The sequence below is a fragment of the Talpa europaea genome (assembly GCF_964194135.1).
Source record: "Talpa europaea genome assembly, chromosome: 7".
NCBI lineage: Eukaryota > Metazoa > Chordata > Mammalia > Eulipotyphla > Talpidae > Talpa > Talpa europaea.
In genome coordinates this window covers 88395911-88419174 of record NC_140074.1, presented here as the reverse complement: position 1 = coordinate 88419174, position 23264 = coordinate 88395911, and the positions used below count along the sequence as shown (strand labels likewise).

General features: G+C 40.5%; 2 protein-coding genes across 2 annotated transcripts in view; both read left to right on the top strand.

Moving 5' to 3' along the window:
• NCBP3 (nuclear cap binding subunit 3) overlaps window positions 1-18917 on the top strand; it is a gene marked incomplete at its 3' end in the record, with an annotated part of 29451 nt that extends 10534 nt beyond the window's left edge. The window contains exons 4-14 of the mRNA XM_084236545.1: window positions 4781-4906; window positions 6681-6809; window positions 7000-7076; window positions 7837-7945; window positions 10654-10753; window positions 11044-11147; window positions 12956-13253; window positions 15168-15322; window positions 17219-17384; window positions 18189-18347; window positions 18809-18917. Of these exons, the coding sequence (XP_084092671.1) occupies window positions 4781-4906; window positions 6681-6809; window positions 7000-7076; window positions 7837-7945; window positions 10654-10753; window positions 11044-11147; window positions 12956-13253; window positions 15168-15322; window positions 17219-17384; window positions 18189-18347; window positions 18809-18917 (1532 nt within the window). The remainder of the gene's footprint in view (window positions 1-4780; window positions 4907-6680; window positions 6810-6999; window positions 7077-7836; window positions 7946-10653; window positions 10754-11043; window positions 11148-12955; window positions 13254-15167; window positions 15323-17218; window positions 17385-18188; window positions 18348-18808) is intronic.
• A 17-nt stretch (window positions 18918-18934) lies between these two features.
• Window positions 18935-23264, top strand: part of ITGAE (integrin subunit alpha E) — a gene marked incomplete at both ends in the record, with an annotated part of 84410 nt that continues 80080 nt past the window's right edge. The window contains one exon of the mRNA XM_084237890.1: window positions 18935-18971. Within this exon, the coding sequence (XP_084094016.1) occupies window positions 18935-18971 (37 nt within the window). The remainder of the gene's footprint in view (window positions 18972-23264) is intronic.

Below are 23264 nucleotides of genomic sequence, written 5' to 3'. Positions count from 1 at the left end.
AAAATTTGGAGAGTAAGGAGAAAAGTTATCCATAGTCTATCACCCAGCCTGAGTCATTATCAGCATTTTGTGTAATTCCTTCTAATCTTTTCCAGTTGTGGACTTAACCTGTTTTTCCTTTTGTAGTCATACTGCTTTTTTCCTTTTCACTTGACAGTCTATTATCAGCATTTTCTACACATATCGCTTGATGTTGATCTTTCAGATTCCTATATTTCTTACACTTACTCTGTTACGTTTGTCATTAGTAATTTGCCCCTTTTTACATTTTCCATATGTGTTCTTTGGCGAATTGTGCTCACTTAATCCTTGCTGCCTCCTTTTTCCTTAGGACCACATCTTATACTCTTGAGTTTTTGTATTTAGGATCTCCCAGGTATTTTGGTCATTCTAATCTGAGGTTTTGGTATTGGCTACTTGGCATTGGACTTTTTCTCTGGATTTTCAGAGGTCTGCTTTCTTAAGGACTTGCATTTTATGTCCTACCACCTACTACCAGTGTCTTTTCTGTTAGGCAATCCAAGATGATGCCCTCACCACTGAGCTTTTAGTCAGCACTTAGTGAGGTCTTTCTAGTCCTCATTCCCCAGTGCATGTGTCCCCTGCTGTCTCAGCAGTTAGCCCTTTGTCATCAGTTGGGCATGTATCTTGGGACCTTCTTTGTTGCTTTGTTTTATTTTAAGCAATGACATTGTCAGCACTGGGAGGAAGTGTTTCTCCTTTGGCAGTCTTCCAGCTATACTGAGCTTAACAAAGTTTCCATCCCTCCTGGGCCTTGCCATTGTCAGTTTGGTTCTCTTTTGAGATTGAACCTTTCTTGTCCCCTAGCTGGTGAAGGTTAGTTTATCTCTGCAGTGATATGATTTGTGCATCTCTTTTTTTATTTCTTTAACCTCTTTTGAACAAGGTTGTCCCTTGCCCAATTCTAGATGTGTTTGCCATTCTATTTTTCATTAAAAGATAGACACCTGAGGACCTCCCTGGTGGCACAGGGTTTAAGCACAGCACTGTGAAGCTATCCGCTGCCTCTGCAGCAGAGTTCGATCCCCAGCCGGCCAGGGAGCTACCGACATGGCGCAGCAGACCTCTCCTGTCTCGCCTGCCTTTCCCCTCAGCAGTGTATTTCAGTCAGTCTGTTTGTTCTGCTCCCCACTCTGTCTCTGGTGAATCCTCTCACCCCCCCCACACTTCTGGCCTGTACCCCAGTTCTTATATATATAAATAAATAAATCTTTAAAAAAATAGACAACTGAGGCCAGAAATTTTGCTCCTTACGCTCTTTACACCTTTAAAAAAATATATTTATTTATTTATGCATACAAGAACGGGGGTATAGGCCATATGTGTTGGGGGGTAAGAGGATTCACCAGAGACAGAGTGGGGAGCAGAACAAGCAGACTGACTGAAATACACTGCTGAGGGGAACAGTGGGCGAGACAGGAGAGGTCTGCTGCGCCATGTGGGTGGCTCCCTGGCTGGCTGGGGATTGAACTTATGCTGCAGATAGCTTCACAGTGCTGTGCTTAGCTCCTTACACCACCAGGGAGGCCCCTCTTTACCCTTTTGTTAAGCTGTTTTCTTACTGTAGATTTTTAATATTTTGTTGGAAAAATGCTAACATGCTGTTGATATTTTTATTACTTCTTTTGGTCTTTATTTTTTTCTGCTTGTCTCGTTTATGATCAAGTCCTTCTTATTAGGTAAACAATTCTCCTACAAAATGTTTTCTCCCTGACCCTCAGTCTGTTCTCTCTCTCATCTCTAGGAGCTCTCCCTGTTTTTGGTTACCTTCTTCAGAACCATCTCTTTAATTCATACAGTGTGTTTCTTTTAGCTACAACTCAGAGATCTAACATGGGCCTCCTGGACTAAAGCCCTTCCTTTTCCCATCCTGAATGTTTGATTTCTCTGATGTGTGGGCATCCCAACTCATTTGGACCTCTGCTCACTGATGCACTGTGGGTCACTTCTGAGACCTTGCTGGGGTTCATTAGATGGTATCTCTGGTTTCATGAATCTGGCTGGCAAGAAGGGTGTTTACCTGATCTGGTGTGGCCATACCTACATGAGTTCCCATTAAACCAACCTTTACTCTTCAGAATAACCTGTCAAAACAACTATTAAAATTTTTTTTATCCAGCAGAATTGAGACTTCTTGGGAGGTTGGGGGAAATGGAGACAAAGAGGGGAGGGGACCCAGTGGTTTATGGTAAAGGACTGTGGGTGCTTGGATGGTAGGGTGGTGTGGTGACATACATCTGAGGACATGTGAACCTGTTCCCCTAAGTCATATACAGTGTTGTAAACCAATGTCACCTCAATAAAGAAAATGAAAAAAAAAAATTGAAGCTATCCACATGTGGGTTTCCCTGGTGGCGCAGGGTTAAAGTCTTAGTGCTATCAAAGCTTATGCTAGCCACTGTGGCACGTGTTCAGTCCCCCTCTAGGGAGCAAACCTACATGGCACAGCAGACCTCTCCTGTCTCTCCTGCTACTCCCCTCAAAGTGCATTTCAGTAAATCCACCTGTTCTGCTCCCCACTCTGGTGAATCCTCTCCCTGCACCGCTGGCCTACACCCCAGTTCTTGTATGCATAAATAAATTTAAAAAATCCTAAAAAAAAAGAAAAAGAAAATATTCACTTGTATTTTAAGTATATTTGTTTTAAATAAAAGTAATATATAATATAAAAACATTTGAAAGTAATGGACATTGAATTCTTGACAGAATTACTTCTGAGAAGGGAGGGAATGGAAGGGATGAGATTACACAGGCCCTAATTTTATATGTAATGTTTTATTTTTTCTCAGATTTTTTTAAAGATTTATTTATTTATTTATTTATTTATTTATTTATTTATTTATTTATTACAAGCATTGGGTACAGTCAGAAGTGCCGGAGGGTGAAAGAATTCACCAGAGCCAGAGCGGGGAACAGAACAGGCAGACTGACGAAATACACTGCTGAGGGGAGCAGCGGGCATGGCAGGAGAGGTCTGTCGCGCCATGTCGGACCCTCGCTGGTGGCCGGGGATCGAACCGGTACTGCAGAGGCTGCGGGCAGCTTCGCAGCCCAGCGCTCAACCGCTGAGCCACCAGGGGAGGCCCTTTTCTCAGATCTTTAAAAGAAATTAAATATATAAAGTTAGGTGGTAAATATACAGGTATTTTAACATGATTTTTTTCTTGCTGCTATATTTGTATATTTCACAATTTCAAAGATGAAATAAGATAATATAAAGTACTTAGTAAAAAATGAATATACTCCTGGTAAGACTGAGATTCTTTTTTGACTACAGTTTTTTCCCTCCCCGGGGGTAATAACTGTTAAAACGTGGGGTGACTCATACCAGGCCTTTTTCTAAGTGTTTTTGTAGACAGACTTGTAGCCTTAGAAATATGTATGGTGGGATTTGTGTTTTTACTTTTTTTACTATTAGATGTAATTTTTTGCAACTTCCTTTTTCACACAGTGATGTATCTTAGAATCTTTCATGGTATATAATTTTATAGGAATACATGATCTCATTGTTTTTAACTACATAATATACTATATGACCAAATCATTGTTAATTATTCTGATAGCTGTAAGATTGCTGGAAACAGTGCTACAAAAAGTCATCTTTGTGTGGGCCAGTCTGTCACCCAGGGGTATGTGTTTAGTATAGTGAGGACTAGTTCTAAACCTCCAGGGCTTATGCTCAGTGACATTTGTAATAGACACTCCCAGTTTACCATTAAGAGTGGCCATGCCAGGGCCTCCCCGGTGGCACAGCGGTTGAGCGCTGGGTTGCGAGGCTGCCCGCAGCCTCTGCGGCGCCGGTTCGATCCCCGGCTCCTCCCCGGCCACCGGAGGAGGGTCCCACATGGCGCGCAGACCTCTCCTGCCGCCCGCTGCTCCCCTCAGCGGTGTACTTCGGTCCTTCTGCCTGCTCTGCTCCCTGCTCTGGTTCTGGTGAATTCTCTCACATTCCTGCGCTTCTGACTGTACCCAGTGCTTGTATAAATAAAAAATAATAATAATAATAAAAAAAAAAAAAGACTGAAAAAAAAAAAAAAAAAAAAGAGTGGCCATGCCAGTCCACATCTCCCCAGCAGGGAGGGTGACTCTTCCTCTACGCAATGCTAACAATTGTTACTAAGAAATAAAATTAAAAAAAAAATCCGGTCAGTGAAAATTGGTTTGAATATGCACTTCCTGCTTGGTAGTGAGGTCCATTATCTTTCATGTTTATTGACCTTTCGCGTGCATTGCCTGTTCCTGTCCTTTGCCTATTTTTGTTTTGGACTGTCATTTTCTTATTGATGTGTATGATTCCCTGTAATGTCATACTTTGCTTTATATCCAGGGGCAACATAGCTTCTTTTTTTTGACTTGTTTTGACTGTTGCACATTTCTCTTTGACATACATTTAAGAACTTTGGAATCAGCTTGTCAAGTTTAATGAATAATCCTGTTAAATTTGGTATAGCTTAAATTGTTACAGGTTAATTTGGGGAGAGGTGTCACGTATTTATCAACACTACTTAATCTTTCTCAATCTAATATGCCAGTTCTGAATGAAATCATTTGTTTTTAATGCTTTTGTTCTGTGATAAAAATTGAAATAGTTTATCTTGCTATCATGTCTCATTTTCTTTTGAAATAATTGTCATCTTTTTTGGTATGTTTCTCTTCTAAAGACATATTTTCTGAACTAGCACAAATGGGTACTGATGGGATGTGCGGTAAGTAGCAGGTGAGAAAATTCAGTCATTTTTTCTGTGTCTTTTTTTCCTAGCAATCCCCAAAGTGAGACTAGAGACAATCTATATTTGTGGAGTGGATGAGATGAGTACACAGGATATCTTTTCCTATTTTAAAGAATATCCTCCAGCTCACATTGAATGGTTGGATGATACCTCTTGTAAGTATACCCATTTCTGTTGAATATGATTTTGTTTAAGATTTCAAAAGTATTTTTGCCACCTCAGGTGGTAAATGATTATGTTTTAGACTACACTACTTGTCTACCTTTAGCCTTGGAGAGAAATCTTGCCCATTGATGAGAATCAGAATGTCTTAACTAGTCTGCAGATCAGATCCCAAGAATATCCAGAGTCAGCTCAGAGGTGGTGACCAGGACTATAGGATTCATTGTTAGCATCTGAGTCAGTGTCCATGATTGAGGTCTCTAATAATTTTCCAACAAGGGGGTAGGCCTTGTGTAGACTTGGGGCTGTGTTTTCAGGGTTTAGACTTTGTCATTGCAACTTGCTATATATAGCTGTAGGGAGAGCTAGCTCTGCTTCAGTGTCTCTGTCCTAGAACTGGACCATACCAGACCTCTTACCGCTACTTGCTTTGGACTGTTTTTTGCATCTTCTGCTTGCTCTAAACTGTGAGCTGTCCAACTTGAGAACTAACTAATTTTTAACTTGCCTCTTCATTTCAAGTTTGGTCTGACCTCTGGTAACCATTCTGCTGTCTTGTCTTAACTCACTTCTCGTCTAGCTTTACTTACAGACTGCTTACCAACCTACCAGGCAACCAACCAGCAATCTGGTTTTCCTGATGCTTTCCTTAGAAGATGCTTGTTTGGTGTTTTCATTGAAAGAAGAAACATGACTGCTAAAAGATATTTCTCCTTTTTTCTTTTTGCTTAATTTATACTGTTCAAATTGGGGTTGGCAAATCTTTTTCTATAAAGGACTGAGTAGTAGATACTATTTTTTAGGCTTTGCAGGCCATTAAGTCTGTCGCATCCCCTCAACTTTGCCATTGTAACTTGAAAGCATCCACAGACAGTATGTAATGGAATGAGCCTGGCTGTTTTCTATAGAAGTTTGTTTACAAAAATAGGTGGTGCATTTGTAATTTATGTACATTAACTACACCTAAATAAAGCTGGTGTAAACAGAAACAAATAACAGGTAGTGGTCTGGGATTTGCCTGAAGATTATAGTTTTCTGATCCCTGATTTAAGTCATTAAAACTGTAGCAAGGACTAATTAGAGTCAGAGGAACCTTTAGAATTTATCCAGTTCAACTACCTCATAATGTCCATTAGAAACTGAGAAACAGAGAAAAGAGATTATTTGCCCAAGGCCATGTGATATGTTAGTAACAAAAGTAAGAATCTTTAGAATTTCGTTTCTCAAACTGAGCTATAGGGGTAGCAGAGTTTGAGAAATCCTATTTTAAACATAAACAAAATGTCTCAAAACCTTTTTCTTGTTAAATTTTCTTCCTTAAAGAAGCAAATTAAATTAGTTACTAAGTGATTGTTCTGCCACCCTTGATGGATACCATCATCACCCACACTTTAGCATCTTTAACATGTCTGAATGAAGAGGAACAGCGGAAGACTTTCCTGTAGAGGGCAATAGTCTAAAGAATAATCTAAACCATTATCATTATCATGAACTATGAAGGCTTACAAAGCACCACTGTGTACAAGACAGTTTTAGCATACAGAACTCTGGAATACTTGACCATTATTTTATGGAACCTGTTTGGGAATGCATGTCTAGGCTAATTTCATCAATAAGATTTTATTACCACTTTTTGTATTTCCTTTCATTAGTCGCTTCGTACGTTTCCTGATGCCAGTCTATAGCTAATAAGGCTGTAGCAATTAGTATTATGATCTTAAGAAACTTGCTATTTGGGTACAATGTAACATTTATTTTTCATTTTAGGTAATGTGGTTTGGCTGGATGAAATGACAGCCACACGAGCCCTCATCAATATGAGCTCTCTGCCAGCCCTGGATAAGATAAGAAGCAGGGATGCCACTGAGGACAAGTCATCTGAGAAAAGTAAAAAAGGTAACTGAACACGAAGGAGGGACTTTTTGGTTTGAGTATAGAGCATTATATAACATCTGTGCCAGTTATTTCTGAAATAAGCTATGATGTTTTGGATGGTAGGTGAATAGGAGGAGAAAATGTAGGATTTTTAAATTATCTGAAATGGAATTATGTTAAGGTTCATCTTGTCCCTCGTGTTCCATTTTAGACAAGCAGGAAGACAGTTCAGATGATGATGAGGCTGAAGAAGGAGAAGTTGAAGATGAGAATGCAAGTGATGTAGAGGTTAGTAATAGGGCAAAAATATGAGTGGTTTTACTGTAAAAACAAAACAAAACTTGCTCATTTTCTTTTTTCAGTTAAGAATTAAAGGCTTGGTAGGTTGTGTTCTTCCTCTGGCTTCACAACTAGACCTTCTGAATGTGCACCGGGCTTTTGGTCTTTGTGACTGTAATGAGTGCTTCTTCTTAAGATCTTAGACTAGTACTCACACTTCTGTCTTAAAGAAAATGGTTTAACTGGTTTGAAGTTAAACCAAAATGGTTTAAATGGTTTGAAGTGTTGTCTAATCAGTAAAATGAAGAAAAAGCATATCATGACATATTTCCTAATGGATTATGTACTATTGTTGGAAATATTAAATGTATTCATTTAAAAAATATTTACTGAGTGCCTACTATATACCAAATTCTAGGTGCTGGGGATATAGCATCAAGCAAAACAAAGTCCTTGCCCTCTTGGAGCCTACATTCTAGTGGGGAAGAGAGACAATACACAGATACACAGATATGTAATATAATGTCAGGAAGTGATGAGTGCTGTGAAGAAAAAGAAGGGTAAGCAGATAGAGAATGTGGAGACTATTCTTTTAGACAAGGCGGTGAGGGAAGACCTCTGACTTAGAAATCAACAGAGAAACTAGCTCTGTGATACTGATGAGTGTTATTAAAGGTAGAATGCTTTTTTAATTAATGGTAACTTTGCTGCTGAATAAATATTTAAAAAGAGCTATATTTTTTATATTGAAAATGCTCTCTTTTCTTAGTTGGACACATTGTCTCAGGTAGAAGAAGAATCTCTCCTAAGGAACGATCTTCGTCCTGCTAACAAACTTGCTAAAGGAAATAGGTTATTCATGAGATTTGCTACAAAAGGTAAATTTGATAGAGGTGCATTTGGCATTGAGTTATTATTTTTAATCAAAATGATGTATTATTGAATGACATCCTGCTCTTATGAATTGGGAGTTAGATCAAGTAATTTCAAGGTCCCTTCAAGCTATTATCTGTGCTAGCTACCTGAGTTGGAGTTTTTACTTTGAAAGTGAATATTAGCTATTGGCATACTTTTTTTTTTTCTTTTTTTTTGTGGGACCCTTGCTGGCGGCTGGGGAACGAACCAGCACTGCAAAGGCTGCCGGCAGCCTCGCAGCCAAGCGCTCAACCGCTGCACCACCAGGGGAGGCCCTGGCATACTTTTTTGATTTCTGCCTAGAGTTGTTTTCTGTTAATGGCAGTTTGACTCGTGCTTTCTAGCCATTTTATTGTGTGAACTGTGAAAACTTTATAAAATTTTATTTTTTTATTTACCACAGAAATATCCTTCTAGACATTGCTGATAATGTCATTAGCTTTTATTCTCTAAGGAATAAAATTAAAAGCCTCCAATTTGTAAGGCTTTTTATGCACATTGAATTTTGTGCTCATCAAATTATATATATTTTTTTGAATCATTTGAAAATTAATTGAAGATGGTAACTCTTCTCCCCTGAATCCTTCAATATGTATTTCTGAAGAACTTTGACTCACATACAGCATAGTTATCAAAATCAGGAAATAATAACATTAACTTAATACCATTGCCTCATCTATAGTCCATAATCAGATTTTATCAGTTTTTCCAATAATTTCTTTGGCTATATTAAAACTGCCTGGCATACAGTGAATGCTGTGTAAGTGTTAGATCTTGATAATGATGATGATAATTGTCAAATAAATTTGATTATACTTTATATTACTCCCCCGCTAATCTAGGATTTGCTCCAGGGCTGAGTGTTTAAGAATGCTTCGACTGCTAAGTCTCCCTGAATCTGAAACAACTCCTCTATTTTGTTTTCCTTGGCTGAGACGTTTTTAAAGACTGTAACACACTAATTTGTAGACTCTCAGTTTGTGTTTGTCTCCTCCAGATTAAATTTGGGTTGTGCATCTTAGGCAAAAATACTATAGAGTAATGTGTGTCGCTTTCATTGCATTAGATCAGGAATCGTGATATTTGTCCCATTCCCAGAAATGTTTACTTTTATCACTTAGTTAGGGTAATGATTACCAGGTTTCTCCACTGTGAAGTAACTATTTTTCTATTATAAAAAGTTTATGATAAGATACTCTGAGATTATGTGAATAGCCAATTGATCATCAAACCTTAAACAATAGTTTAAACATTTATTGGTGATTTTTTAAATTCCACTTTTTCATTTGTTGGCAGTCTGCTGTAGGGAAGAGCTTTTTCTTTTTTCCATTTTTTTAACCTACTTATGTATATCAGATTAGACTCACAGAGACTTGTTTTATTCATTGGGTTCTTTTCCTTTATTGTCATTGTTTAATTCACAAATTGTCTTGGATTTAGTTAGTAGAGTCCCATCAAGGTGTGTTTTTACATTCTTTGTTTTACTGTGTTTACATTCTTTGAGCACTTTACTATTTCATGGTACAATAAAACATCTGGTTTTTCCAGATTCAACTTGTACTTTCCCTGCCTCCAATCTGGAATCAGCCATTTCTTCAAGGAGCTGGTGGGCATGTTTTTTTATATCGGTTTGTGCCGCTAAGTTCACCTGTGGTACTGGATATATTCACAGCGGTTTTGTCCATTGTAGTCAGCAGGTTACCAAGGAACTGTGAAAGGCCTTTAAATTATGAAAATACGTGTGATCACTGGCCATCTTTCTCCCATTAATTGGGCATTTTAACTTGGCAAATGGAATATTTTTTTCATTTATTCATTTGAGTGTGGCTGTTTCAGTGCATTCTACATGTATGGTACTACAGCTGTTTTCTTTTTTTTTTTTTTTAATAGAGGCATGTTTTATTTATTTTATTTATTTGTTTGTTTTGTTTATACATGCACTGGGTACAGTCAGAAGCACGGGAGGGTGAGAGAATTCACCAGAGCCAGAGCAGGGAGCAGAGCAGGCAGAAGGACCGAGGTACACTGCTGAGGGGAGCAGCGGGCGGCAGGAGAGGTCTGCACGCCATGTGGGACCCTCCCCCGGTGGCTGGGGAGCAGCCGGGGATCGAACCGGCGCCGCAGAGGCCGCGGGCAGCTTCGCAACCCAGCACTCAACCACTGCGCCACCGGGGAGGCCCTACAGCTGTTTTCTTTAAGCCACTTTAAGGAACATCATGATAAATTAGAAAAAATAGTTTACCAAATATATGGAATTGTGATAGTCTGTTTCTTTAACTGCTTCTGTGGTACTAGAATATCATCATTCAGAAATGAATATCATCTCTCAGGAGACAGTGAAATGCCATCTCTCCTAGAAATCTTCTGATTCTTGTCCACCTCTAATGACTGAAGCTTTCATGCTTTGTAAAGCTTTGTATCTTATATTGTTGTTTATTTTTTGTAGTATTTACTCTGAAGTCAGTCATCCTCTTAAGAGCAGTTTTGCCTCATTCAGTTCTATACTTTGCTCCAACCCTTGACACTGTATCTTTCATTTTTGTTGGCAGATTGTGCTGATCCAACTTTGGAAAACATCCTTTTTTTTTTTATCTTTTTTTTTTTTTCTAACCATTCAACATTGTCTTTACACTCACAGGAAATCTTGGTAACTTTTATAATTACTTTTTAGATGACAAAAAGGAACTTGGAGCAGCCAGAAGAAGTCAGTATTACATGAAATATGGGAATCCAAATTATGGAGGCATGAAAGGAATTCTTAGTAATTCTTGGTGAGTTCAAAACCTTAAAATTTAATAATTTGTATAGTACCTAAGCTTTTCTTAATCGTTAAGTTGATATTCTGCAGTGGAATGTCAACACCATGTATAAACTCAAAGGAAAGCAAGAAGGCAGAAGTCAAGATTCTTAATGGTGGTAAACTGTGAGAATGCTGAATTTCAGTTTTATTTAGAATGTGTCTGTTCCAACATTGTATCAGTGTGTACTTGAAATTAATTAGTGGATTTCAAGGTCCTTACTATTGGTTTTTTATCATCTGCTTGTTTTGACAATGTTGCAGGAAGCGAAGATATCATTCCCGTCGCATTCAGCGGGATGTGATCAAGAAGAGAGCCCTGATTGGGGATGATGTTGGCTTGACGTCCTATAAACACCGACATTCCGGTAGTTGCCTGCTCAGCTCTTGGGTAGACACATGTTTGGCTCCCGAAATCATATTTTTATTCTTAATACAGTCTTTTAAGGTTCCAAACTTTATCATCCTCTCTTCCTTGCCCTCACCCTCTGCCAACATATAGGAAAGTAAGTCAAGTCACAGTTAATTTTAAGTTGCCCATACAAAGAGGTCAAATGATTATATAAAAGCTGTTCTAACAGAAAAGACCAAATGTGAAAAAGGGAAAGTTAAAATAAAACTTTTCATAGGACTCTAATTTTTCTATTAATATCAAAAACTGTTTGAAACAATTTTCAAGAGTTTTTTATCCGATGAGCTGGTTGAATTTTTCCTTTATCTGATAATGTAACTAGATCGTTGTGTCCAGTGTTCTGCACTCACTGGCTCATGCATATGAATACTTGAGAAAAGTGGGGTATTCATGACTTGGGTTTCATTTGGCTCCCCTCCCTCTTTTACTCTCTCCCTTTTTTTCCTTTTCATGCTTAAAGAACCATTTTTATTATGTTGATAATGATTTGTTTTTATTTTGAACTTAATCTGTGAAATCTATATGCTTTGCAGAGCGAGCCAAGTCAGCATATGAACATGGGATAACATGCATACACATTTTTCATTGTATCAGGGAGAGATGAAGCCTCTGCATTTTTATTTAATGTGTATATCTAAAGTCGTTTATTTGAAATCTGTATCTCAATAATGCACATATTTCTCTGTTAGTTATACTTTTCCAGTATCAGTTACTTTAATATATTTTCTTATAATCTTTTTATTCATATAATCTTTATATTAAAGCCATAAAATGCAAATTACTCCTAATTCTAGCTTTCTAATATAACTGATTTCATTTTACTTTTCTTGTCTTTATAACAAATATACTGTTGAGGATACATATATACCTTTTATTCTGCTTCTCCCACTTAGCATAAACATTTTTTATGAACTTAAAAGTTACAGTTGATTTTCATTATTTGTGGTATTTTATTCTATAAAGTCACCATGATTTTTTGAAGTAGCATTACTAAACCTCTCAGAGTTCTCTCAGTGCCATTTCTTTAATTGATCAATACATAAACTTGTCTGATGTGTGTTTCTGATTAAAGACACCTTTTAATACATACTGTTGATTCATTAACATTGGACTCGGGGCCAGCAACACTGTCACTCATGCCTGAACAAGGCTTGTCTAGCAGGTATTCTCTGCACAGTACATTTTACAACCTCCTTGTGCTTAGTAACACTGGAACAGCTTTGGCACTACTCTTGGGGCCATTTTAAACAGTGAAATCACCAAAAAAAAAAAAAAAATCCCAGAAATGTGGAAAACGTGGTACTCAGTAGACCGTAGTTATGACACTTGTGGATAGTATGAGAGAGAGGACAAGAAGGCAGACTGTTGCTTTGTTGGACCAGCTGAGAACGTACATGTCTGTTGACTCAGATTTTTTTTTTACTCGGCACATATCCACAAATGACCCTGAAAGTTCTGCAGGCATGGGTTTTGGACTTGCCAATACATTTGGCAGATTTGCAGATAATTTGTGAGTAATGACGATTGACTGTATTTTAGGTAACTTTAAATGTTTTGTATGCTGGAGCATACTTTACCTGTCCGTTTTCCTATTGTTGGTATCAGAATGGCAACTGATTGGCACTGTTACAGATAGTACTCCAATAAGATCTCAGCCATGGGAATCCCACCTTTTAAGAAGGTCACTGACTTAGAATAGAAAATTGAACTTGTAATTTTTAGTGCTTTTCCTATTTTTTTTTTTTTTTTGGTTAAATTCCTTAGGACTAGTGAATGTTCCCGAGGAACCCATTGAAGAGGAGGAAGAGGAGGAAGAAGAGGAGGAAGAGGACCAGGACATGGATGCAGATGACAGGGTGGTGGTCGAGTACCATGAGGAGCTCCCCACACTCAAGCAGACCCGGGAACGGAGTGCTTCTAGGCGGCCCAGTGCCAGCAGCTCAGACTCCGACGAAATGGACTATGATCTAGAACTGAAAATGATTTCCACTCCTTCACCAAAGAAGAGCATGAAAATGACTATGTATGCTGATGAAGTGGAATCTCAGTTGAAAAATATTAGGTAAATCTGTTTTCTTTTTTGTCATGCTAGCTTTTAATTTTAATTTTAGACTCATTACAACTTCCTCTAATTTTATCATCATTTGTCCTAATTTTCGTCCTTTATAAAATTTGTTCTTTCCCTCTCAGTATACAAGAATTAGTCTGTTAGAAAAATTACAGATAACGGGCCTCCCCGGTGGCGCAGCGGTTGAGCGCTGGGTTGAGAAGCTGCCCGCAGCCTCTGCAGCGCCGGTTCGATCCCCGGCTGCTCCCCGGCCACCAGAGGAGGGTCCCACATGGTGTGCAGACCTCTCCTGCCGCCCGCTGCTCCCCTCAGCAGTGTACTTCGGTCCTTCTGCCTGTTCTGCTCCCCGCTCTGGCTCTGGTGAATTCTCTCACCCTCCCGCGCTTCTGACTGTACCCAGTGCTTGTATAAACAAACAAAACAAATAAATAAAAAACATGCCTCTAAAAAAAAAAAAAGAAAAATTACAGATTACATAAAAAGTGAAGATGACCTATAATCTTATTATCTCCTAAGATAGCAATGGTTAGCAATTGGGTGAATAATCTCCCAGCTAGTTTTATGCGTATACATAATATGTGGAGGAATTACAGGTATACTTGTATAAAAATGAAGTGATGCTTTTTATAATATTTTTGCAATTTGCTTTTTCCATTTATTACACTGTACACACACCTCCCATTTTCCAACATGTATACTGTACACACACCTCCCATTTTCCATTGTTGAAAGTACCATCATTTAGTTAACCAGTCCATTATTTGGTGGACATTTAGGTTTTTATTTTCTTACTGTTGGACTAAGTAAATAAATTCCTCCAAGTCCAGTTGTTGTACAAAGCAATGTACATGTTTTAAAATGTGGTATGGGTACATTTACTTCCTTAAAGGTTTTACTCATTACTGCCTATTGCTTCACCAACCTTTCATATTATCATTCTAAGTTTTTCAAATTTCATGGACCAAAAAAAAAAAGTTATATTTAATATGCCCTTGTTTGACTACCAGTGGGGATGAACAGATTTCTGAGAGCAGATAGCATATGCACAACTCAAAGAGCTGGAGTCCAGAGATGTTTTCCCTAAACATTCTTGGTGGTGTGTGAGGAGAAAAAGTCAGACTGGCTTGTTTCTGTGGTTTTGTGCACATATTTATATTTAGTTTTTGGAGAACTTACTGAAGGCAAATGCTATCAGAATAATGCTGGTGCTTAGCACGGTAGCCCATCTGTTTTTTCAAAGCAGTGTGCCCTTTACTAGAGAGGAGTGTAGACTCTGGGGTCTTGACTATAGCCAGATCACAGCCTGGGTGAGCAGAGAGCCTCAAGCCCTTTGCAGGCCTCTCAATGTTTGTCTCAAGAGAAGGAGACTTGAAGTTATGTGCTCTGTGATAGCTTACAGATACCATGTGTGGGACCATGCTCTCTCTCTCCAACAGTCATTTTACAGCAAGCAGGCTGTAAATAGTTTTCTATGTATGGCATTGGAGAGTGGATGTTGGCCATATTAGATTGGGTTTCTTCTTCCTTTTTTTTTTTTTAATGAATTATTTATTTATACAAGCACCAGGTACAGTCAGAAGTGTGGGAGGGTGAGAGAATTCACCAGAACCAGAGCTGGGAACAGAGCAGGCAGACTGACAAAATACACTGCTGAGGGGAGCAGCGGGCGGCAGGAGAGGTCTGCGCACCATGTGGGACCCTTGCCGGCGGCCTGGGATCAAACCGGTGCTGCAGAGGCTGCGGGCAGCCTCACAGCCCAGCGCTCAACCATTGCGCCACCAGGGGAGGCCCGGGTTTCTTCTTACATTGTTTTCGCCAAAGCCCATGAGACTGTTGCATGAGTGTCTTCCACAGTAGAAGTTGGTTAACAGTGCCTGTTTTTGTTTGTTTGTTTGTTTGTTTGTAAAGGAACTCCATGAGAGCAGATACTGTATCCGCAAGTAATATCAAAAACCGAATTGGTAACAAATTACCACCTGAGAAATTTGCAGATGTCCGACATCTGTTAGATGAGAAGCGTCAGCATACACGTCCACGACCAGCAGGCAGCAGTACTAAATCAGGTATTATCATTCAGTTGTGTTTCTGGGTTCATTCTGAGGTCCAGAAAGCAAAGTGGGACAGGGATAAATTCTTGTGTAAATTGTTGCCATCTGTGGACTAATGTAGTTTTTCTGGTTCATCACTTATAAATTTTGGGTTAGGCATTGAAACTTTAGGACATAAAAATTAATCAGACTTTCATAATATTTACTTTTAATATTTTTGTCCCAGACAGTTCTTTTACCCTGAATGTTTTTGTTATACTTTATATGTAAGGATAATAGGAAATCCAAACTGATTAATTTGGGTTATTGTATAAATGGTTAAGAATTTGAATTAGGGCCTCTCTGGTGGCACAGGCGGTTGAGTGCAGTGCTGTGAAGCTGTCCACAGCCTCTGCAGTGCGGATTCCATCCCAGCGGGGGAGATACCCACATGGCTCAGCAGTCCTCTCCTGTCTCGCCTGCTGCTCCCCTCAGCAGTGTATTTCAGTCAGTCTGCCTGCCTGTTGTGCGCCCCACTCTGTCTCCGGTGAATCCTCTCACCCCCTGTACCTCTGGCCTGTACCCCGGTTCTTAAATGAATAAATAAATAAATGTTAAAAATCAACTTAAAAAAAAGAATTTGAATTAGGTAGCTTATATATCTTGTTCTATTTCATAAAGATAACTTGGAGGCAAGATAGGGTAGGGTAGAGTTAATTAAATAAGGAGTCAGGGACTGTGGTGATAGAAGGGACAAGAATGTCAGACCTTGCCAAAGAAGAAGACTTGTGCTGGGAAGAGAGGGAGGAAAAAGAGAAAAGCTAAGGGGTCCAGGCCTGAGGGGATGGTACAGATAGGGATGCTGCTCTTTGAGACAACAAGCAGGATGGGGAAAGCCCCAGCACCTGACTTACTAATAAACATGTTTTTGTTGTCGCTATTGTCTTTAGCGGGAACTCAAGAGGGTAGGCAGATTTCTGGGGGGATTGGAAGAGAAACATATTTTGTTTGGGATAACTTCTCTCTCTTTTTTTTTTTAAAGATTTATTCATTTATTTATACAAGCACTGGGTACAGTCAGAAGTGCAGGAGGTTGAGAGAATTCTCCAGAGCCAGAGTGTGGAGCAGAACAGGCAGACTGACAAAACACACTGCTGAGGGGAGCAGCAGGCACAGCAGGAGAGGTCTGCGTGCCATGTGGGACCCTCGCCGGCGGCCGGGGATCGAACTAGCGCTGCAGAGGCTGCAGGCAGCTTTGCAGCCCAGCGGTTCAGCCGCTGTGCCACTGGGGAGGCCCTTGGGACAACACCTCTGGCCAGATATCTAAAAGCCTTCTCTACACTACCCTAGTAGTGCATTTCCATATACATCTCTTATTTTTTCATACAGCATTTTATTGTCATCATTTTTACATATCCTATGGCAGTCTTTATAGATAAGACTTTTAATTACCTTATAGTGTGACTGTACTTCCCTTGATTCTTTGCTTTTCATCAATTTTATTATGTTTATTGTGAAGTGTACTAAGTTTATGGAGAACTTCTTAAATGCTCAAAGATTGTGGCTTCTGCCCTCACAGCGCTTGCAGTATTATTTGTTAGCAGAAATGTTTGTAAATTATTTAGTCTGTTTGGTGATATCAAAAAAACCTCCCAAAGCCAAAATAGTTGATTCTGCCTCAGAAATTTCTTGCTGGAGCAGTCAGTTGAGGTTTGTCCCTCTGAGAGCCCTTAAGTGCAAATTCTCCTAGAGGAATCAAGAACTGAGGGGTAGTGTAGAGAAAGCTTTTAGATACCTGGTTTGTGTCAAGCCCTGTGTTCTCACTTGGGGAGATTTGGCACCAAGCCCTTAAAAGATCTCATGTTGACATTGTGGACAGTGAAGTACACATCATCCTTGGTCACAGTAGTGCTTTTCATTTTCTTTTTCTAGATATACGCCAGCGGTTGGGGAAGAGACCACATTCTCCAGAAAAGTCTTTTGGTGGTAATCCAGTTGTGCGGAGAGAACCCTTTTCTGATGTGCATAGTAGGCTCGGTGTTCCCAGGCAAGACATTAAAGGCCTCTACTCTGATACTCGGGAGAAGAAATCAGGTTGGTGACAGTTAAAACTGATTGGGGATGGGAATTAGATACGGCAGAGGACAATGGGTGTAGCATAGAAATACTATCTTAGTGGAAGGAAGGAAATAGCACATGCCAAATTACACTGTTTACCTCTCCATTTTAACCATTGTCATAATAATAATTTGGTAACAGTATGGAAAATACAGGAAAAACCCGCCCCTGGTTCTTTTTGCTTAGCACAAATACGTCTTAGTTTCATGGATGCTATTCTAGTTTCCATATACATCTCTTATTTTTCCATACAGCATTTTATTGTCATCCTTTTTACATATCCTATGACAGTGTTTGTAGATAAGACTGTTAATTACTTTATAGTGTGACTGTACTATGAAATTTGAAATGTATATTTTTCTATTGTTAGATATTAATACAGTATGTACAAAAAATTAAGGGATAATGGGCAGAATCTATGAAAGTTTAGAGAGTAGTAGACCCATCACTTTGTAAAATGTTAGAGCTGGGAATGATGTGGGCATCACCCTGGCAGAGTGAGGTTGTACACAGGATGGCGAGTCACCAGAGGGCCAGGTGTACCATCAACAGCCTCCCAGGTGATTCTGATGTGTCCCTGGGTCCAGACCCCTCAGTTTGTCGAGAGGGGACTGAAACCAGGGAAATGTGATCACCTGCCCTTGGCTGCTAGTAGTGGCAAATGCCTTGGACCCCCCAGTGTTTTCTGCCCATTGGGTGCTGGCAGTGCCCCTGTTCCTCAGTATTATCCTCTTTCTCAGCATTCACTGCCCAACTGAAATGCCTTCTCACTCAAAACAGGTAGTTTATGGACTCGCTTAGGATCCGCACCCAAGACCAAAGAAAAGAACATGAAGAAAATGGATCACAGGGCACCTGGCACTGAGGAAGATGACTCTGAGCTGCAAAGGGCGTGGGGGGCTCTGATTAAGGAGAAAGAACAGTCTCGTCAAAAGAAGAGCCGGTTAGATAACTTACCATCTCTCCAGATTGAAGTTAGTCGGGAAAGCAGCTCTGGTTCAGAGGCAGAGTCTTGATGCCCTTTGGGCTTGACCAGCTGCCCTAAAGCCGACATTCTTACTCTGGGTGGGGCGCACAGTAGGAGCCTCCCCTGCAGGAGTTGGCGCCCCTCCCACTTTTATCATACAGTCACCCTCCGCTCTTGCTGCTTCAGCAAGACATCTTAAGAATGTGATGTGTTTTGAAGGGCATCTGTCAATCTATCTTTTGCTACAGTTATAGTTCTGGGCCCTCAATTCTTTTCCCATCACCCCACAAGCTTTACCCTTTGAGGAAAAGGCAGCCCTCCAGATTTTGTAGAGGTTTTTCTTAATATTTTTAACGTGTCTTTTAAAAGAAATGTTTTACACAGTTCATCCAAAGAGCAGAGAACTGAACTTCTCACTATTGCCTTGGCCCTGACAGCTGTTACCAGCACCCTTTTCCCAAGAAAAGTCAATTCCCAGGTGCTTATTGGACAGCCTTCGAGGGGGAAGATGAGGGAAGCTGCCAGCTCACCCTTCCAGGACCCTAGTGTGGGGGCCGAATCTCATGGACCTGACCTCAGAGGTGCGCCAGTGCCGCCCAGGTAGATAAGAGACTCAGCGTGATCGTGCTTCCATCCCTCCCCGGGGATTCTGTTAGGGGCCTCTTGTTAGCTATCAGCTTGAAGTGAAGATCAAGTTCAGTGCTGTGGGATTTTTAGGAACAAAAAACTGTGACTTCTGGATTTGGGGTGGATTTTTGTGCTAGGGGTGGGGTCATGGGTCAATGTTGAACAATTTTTAAGTCTGTATTATGTTTAAAAAATATTAATGATTTCAAAGTTTAAATTTTTAATTTTTATATGTGAAAATACTTCCTGTTGGCTACAAGGGAAGCTCAAGTGGTGTCTTCTTAACGTGCTGTTAAATATATATTATATACTTTAGAAGAAGGCAAAGAGAGGAGTCTCATTATTTTTAAATGATCCTAATTGTATAGTCTGTGTATTGTACAGAGTTCATCTTGCTTCTTGGCCACTGAAGGGGAAGAAATCCATCCATCTGAGATGGGGTCCTGTTGTTTGTTAAGAATCACTTTAGAAGTGGTACACTGATACTATTCTTTCTGTCTCCAAGTTCTGGCACGTAAAGACGTCTTCAAAACTGGCAAATAACATTTAATAGAGAAATTTTAGTTCATTAATGTCTAACTTCAGATTATGCTGTCACAAAAAGGTGGTAGATTACTCTGACTTCTTATCTGAGTTTTGTTTTGAAGTAGTTCATGTTTGTATTCCTCTGCAGGCTTAAAATGAGTGTTTCACTTCTATTCACTAGAACTTAGGAGCTAGAGATAGTAAGTCCTTGTCCCTTTTGTGATGTCTTCACTCCTGTGTGGAGTGTGTCGGCATCCAGTGCAGCCCTGGATTCCAGAGGTCTTTACCTGTGGCTGAGCTGATGGTCACGTGGCTGCTTGCACTGTGGTGCGGCTGGACATGGAACGCTGTTGTTAGCAAAGTGAGACTTGAGAGCTGCAGTGAGAACGGCGTTGTCCCTACTTCGTTGGTTAACCAGCTTTCCTCCCTTCCCTTTGGAAAGATTAGAGCTCATAACCAAGATGTGTTTCAACTTCCTAATAGGATTCTAGGAATGAGATGATTCTGCTTGCTCTGCCAGTCGAGACCTAAGGTTTCTCAGCTATTCTTGCCCTTTGAAACACACAGCCGAGAGCCAGGTTCTTGAGGGGGAGTCTGGGTTTGGGGAGTTGGCAGAGTGAGAGGTGCACAGGCCTGAGAGTCAGACACCTGAATGCCAACCCCTTGCTCTGCTCCTTGAGCCTGGGCCTCAGTTTAGTTATTTAACAAATGTATGGGCTGGTACCAGAGCCTCTGCTTTTTGTTGGTGCCTCTCAGTATTACTCTCCTCTCCCCAAAGCTAGGACAGCGGTGGGCTGCTGACACTAGTTTCTGTTGCGGGTGGGGAAAGCATCAAAGAAACAGCCGAGGGTACTTAGCCCACCCCATTGTAATCTCTGAGTTTGCTAGCGTGTCTTTGTGACCAAGGTCCCAACTTACATGCTCTCTGCTATGTTCAGAAAATGCCCCTTCTCAGGCTTCCCCAGTGGTGACCCTTTCCCACCGGTTCAGGCACGTCTGTCCCATGGTCTTGTAACTCTCAGCAGCCTCTGGCTAGAGATCAGGGAAGACTTTCTGGAAGGATGGTGGTGGTAGGTAGTTAAACCTGGGTCTTTAATATAACCACGAAAAATACTCACTTCAGTGACCTTTTCACAATTCTCAAAAACACACAGAACCCAGAAAAGTATCTTTAAAGATTTAAAGATATTTCCTAAAGTTTTTAGTCTTAGCCTGTCTCACTCTCCAGCCTATATTCACATGTTCAGATCTTGCAGTTGCTTAGGTGTACCCTGAGTGCCATGGGCCTGTCTTTAGCATTTGGGGTGAGGAAGGAGAGTCAGGTTTGTCCTTGGCAGATGGCCTGCTATGCTTTCCCCCTGGGCCTTCCTCGTGCATGTGGGCAGCAGGGCTACCTACTTTTCTGTGTTCTTACAAGGAACATGAAATTTTAAAATACGTTTTTTGCTGCTTGATAATAATTACAGATACCTCATTTCTGTTTCCCACTCTCTCTCTTGGGAGAGGTAGCAATTACCCTGGAGAACTTGTGAAGCTTGCCACAAGATGTAAATTCTCCTCCCCTAGCCTTCTGTAGTCTGATCCCAGAGAAACCTCCCCTAAGTTCAACCAATGTCTTCTCCTCCATCCCTGTAGTAACCTTCTTACTGGTCTCTTCCCTGTCTCGCCTCCATTCTGCACATGGCAACCAGGATAAACTTTTGTTGTTGTTTATTGAGATACAATTTATGTAGTATATAGATCACCCCTTTAAAGTGTACCTTTCATTGGCTTCTAGTCTATTCATAGAGTTGTGCAACCGACACCATAGTCAATTTTAGAACATTTTCATCACCAAGAAGAAACCCTGGACCATTAGCAGTCACTCCCTATTCCCCTGCCTCTCCCTCCCCCTCAGGCAACCATTAACTACTTTCTATCTCTGAACATTTTGTATAAATGGAATCGTACACTTTGTGACTGTTTGTGACTGACTTCTTTCATTCAGCATGTCTTTGAGGGCCATCCATGTTGTGGCATGTGTCAATACTTCATTTCTTTTTGAATCAAGTGAATAATATTCCTTTATATGGATAAAACACACTTTATCCATCTACCTGTTAGTGGACATCTGGGTTATTTTTTATGGTTTTTTTTTTTAAAAATATAAACAACACTATCCTGAATATCCATGGACCAGTTTTTGGGTGGACATGGGTTTTTGTTGCTCTTGGGCTATTTACCTAGAAGTGGCATTGCTTGGTCAAAGGTGACTCTATCTTGAACCTTTTGAAATTCTGCCAAACTATGTTCCCAGGTGACGGCATCATTTTTCATTCTCCCCAGCAATCTATGAGGGTTCCAGTTTTTCCACATCCTCGTTAACATTTGTTAATTTCTGGTGTGATAACTCATTGTGATTTTGATTTGCATTTCTCTGATGACTAATGATGTTGGGCATTTTTTCATGTGCTTCAGGGAGAATTTTCTTATTCCTGTGTTTAAAACCCCTCCCAAACTTCACTATTGTCTTTGGAATAAATTCTGAACTCTGATAGCTCACAGGCTGATCAAGGTCTAGTGTCTAGCAGTATCTCTGGCCTGTTTACCCATCCTTGCTGTCTGCCCACTGGTTCTCTGGACCTGTCTGGATCTCACCACTGTTCTAGACTGTGCTCAGTGCTCTTCCTCCCACTCCTGACACACTTCCCTGGTCCTCTCCCCAGCCCTCCTCAGCCTTGCCTGTTTCACCTCATCCTCAAGGACTCAGACTTCTCTAGGATGTTACTCCTGACTTCCAGAGCCAGGTTATCAACCTTGCTATGTGTTTCACAGTAATGTCAGCTTACTCCAGAGTAACATAAAATTGGGGTGTAATCAGAATTCCTCTAGGAAACCATGAGGAAGATGCCATGTTGAAGACCAGCATGCTGTAGTCCAGCCTAGTTGTTTCCTACCCTTGTGGGTTGCAATCATGATTTCTTTGGTTGGGTACCAGGTAAAGTGGTTGGACTGCCTTTAGAGCCATGGTATGTGAAAAAACACTTATTTTAAGTGTTGGAATAACACTCAGTTAAGCAGCTAACTTTGAAGAGACCCTTGGGAGCTGAGGCCACTGGAGTAGCAGAGCCATAAGCTTACCACAGGGCCATCTGCCTGTCTGCTCAGTGAGTGGAGGTGCAGGTGGAATGGCTTTTCCTTTTTCCTTGTCTTTTTTTAGAAATTTTCTTTCAGATAAATACCGTTATGTTTGCCTCAGTAAAATGTGTGTATAATGCCAAATCTCTGTATCCATACCCCTGTGCCAGCAGCCCTGTACCCTGGATGTAATTCCCTGTTTCTCCTTTGTCTTCTTGCTAGACTGTAAGCTCTGAGAGCAGGGACCATGTCTGGCTTGTTCACGGGGGCTTCCCCAGTTCTAGGACTGTGCCTGGCACCAGCCAGCTTCTCCATGAATGTGTGACAAGTGTATAACCCCCCGGCCACAGAACATCTCCACTCCAAGGCCTCAAGGGTTCTCTTTCAGGCCAGTCCTCATTTTTCTGCTTTGTACTCCCAATAGTTCATTTTCATATTTTATTTTCCTTCTAGCCTGTGAGCTCCTAATGAGCAGGTGTCTTCCTGTTATCTCTGTACCCTCCCACCAGGCTAGTTCCAAGTGAGCAGTGCCTACAGGGTGTTCAGAAAATGAATGGATTGTGGTTACCCAGCCCAGCTCTGACAACTTTGTCTGCAGGCTAATCTAACTCTAGCTCAGCCCAT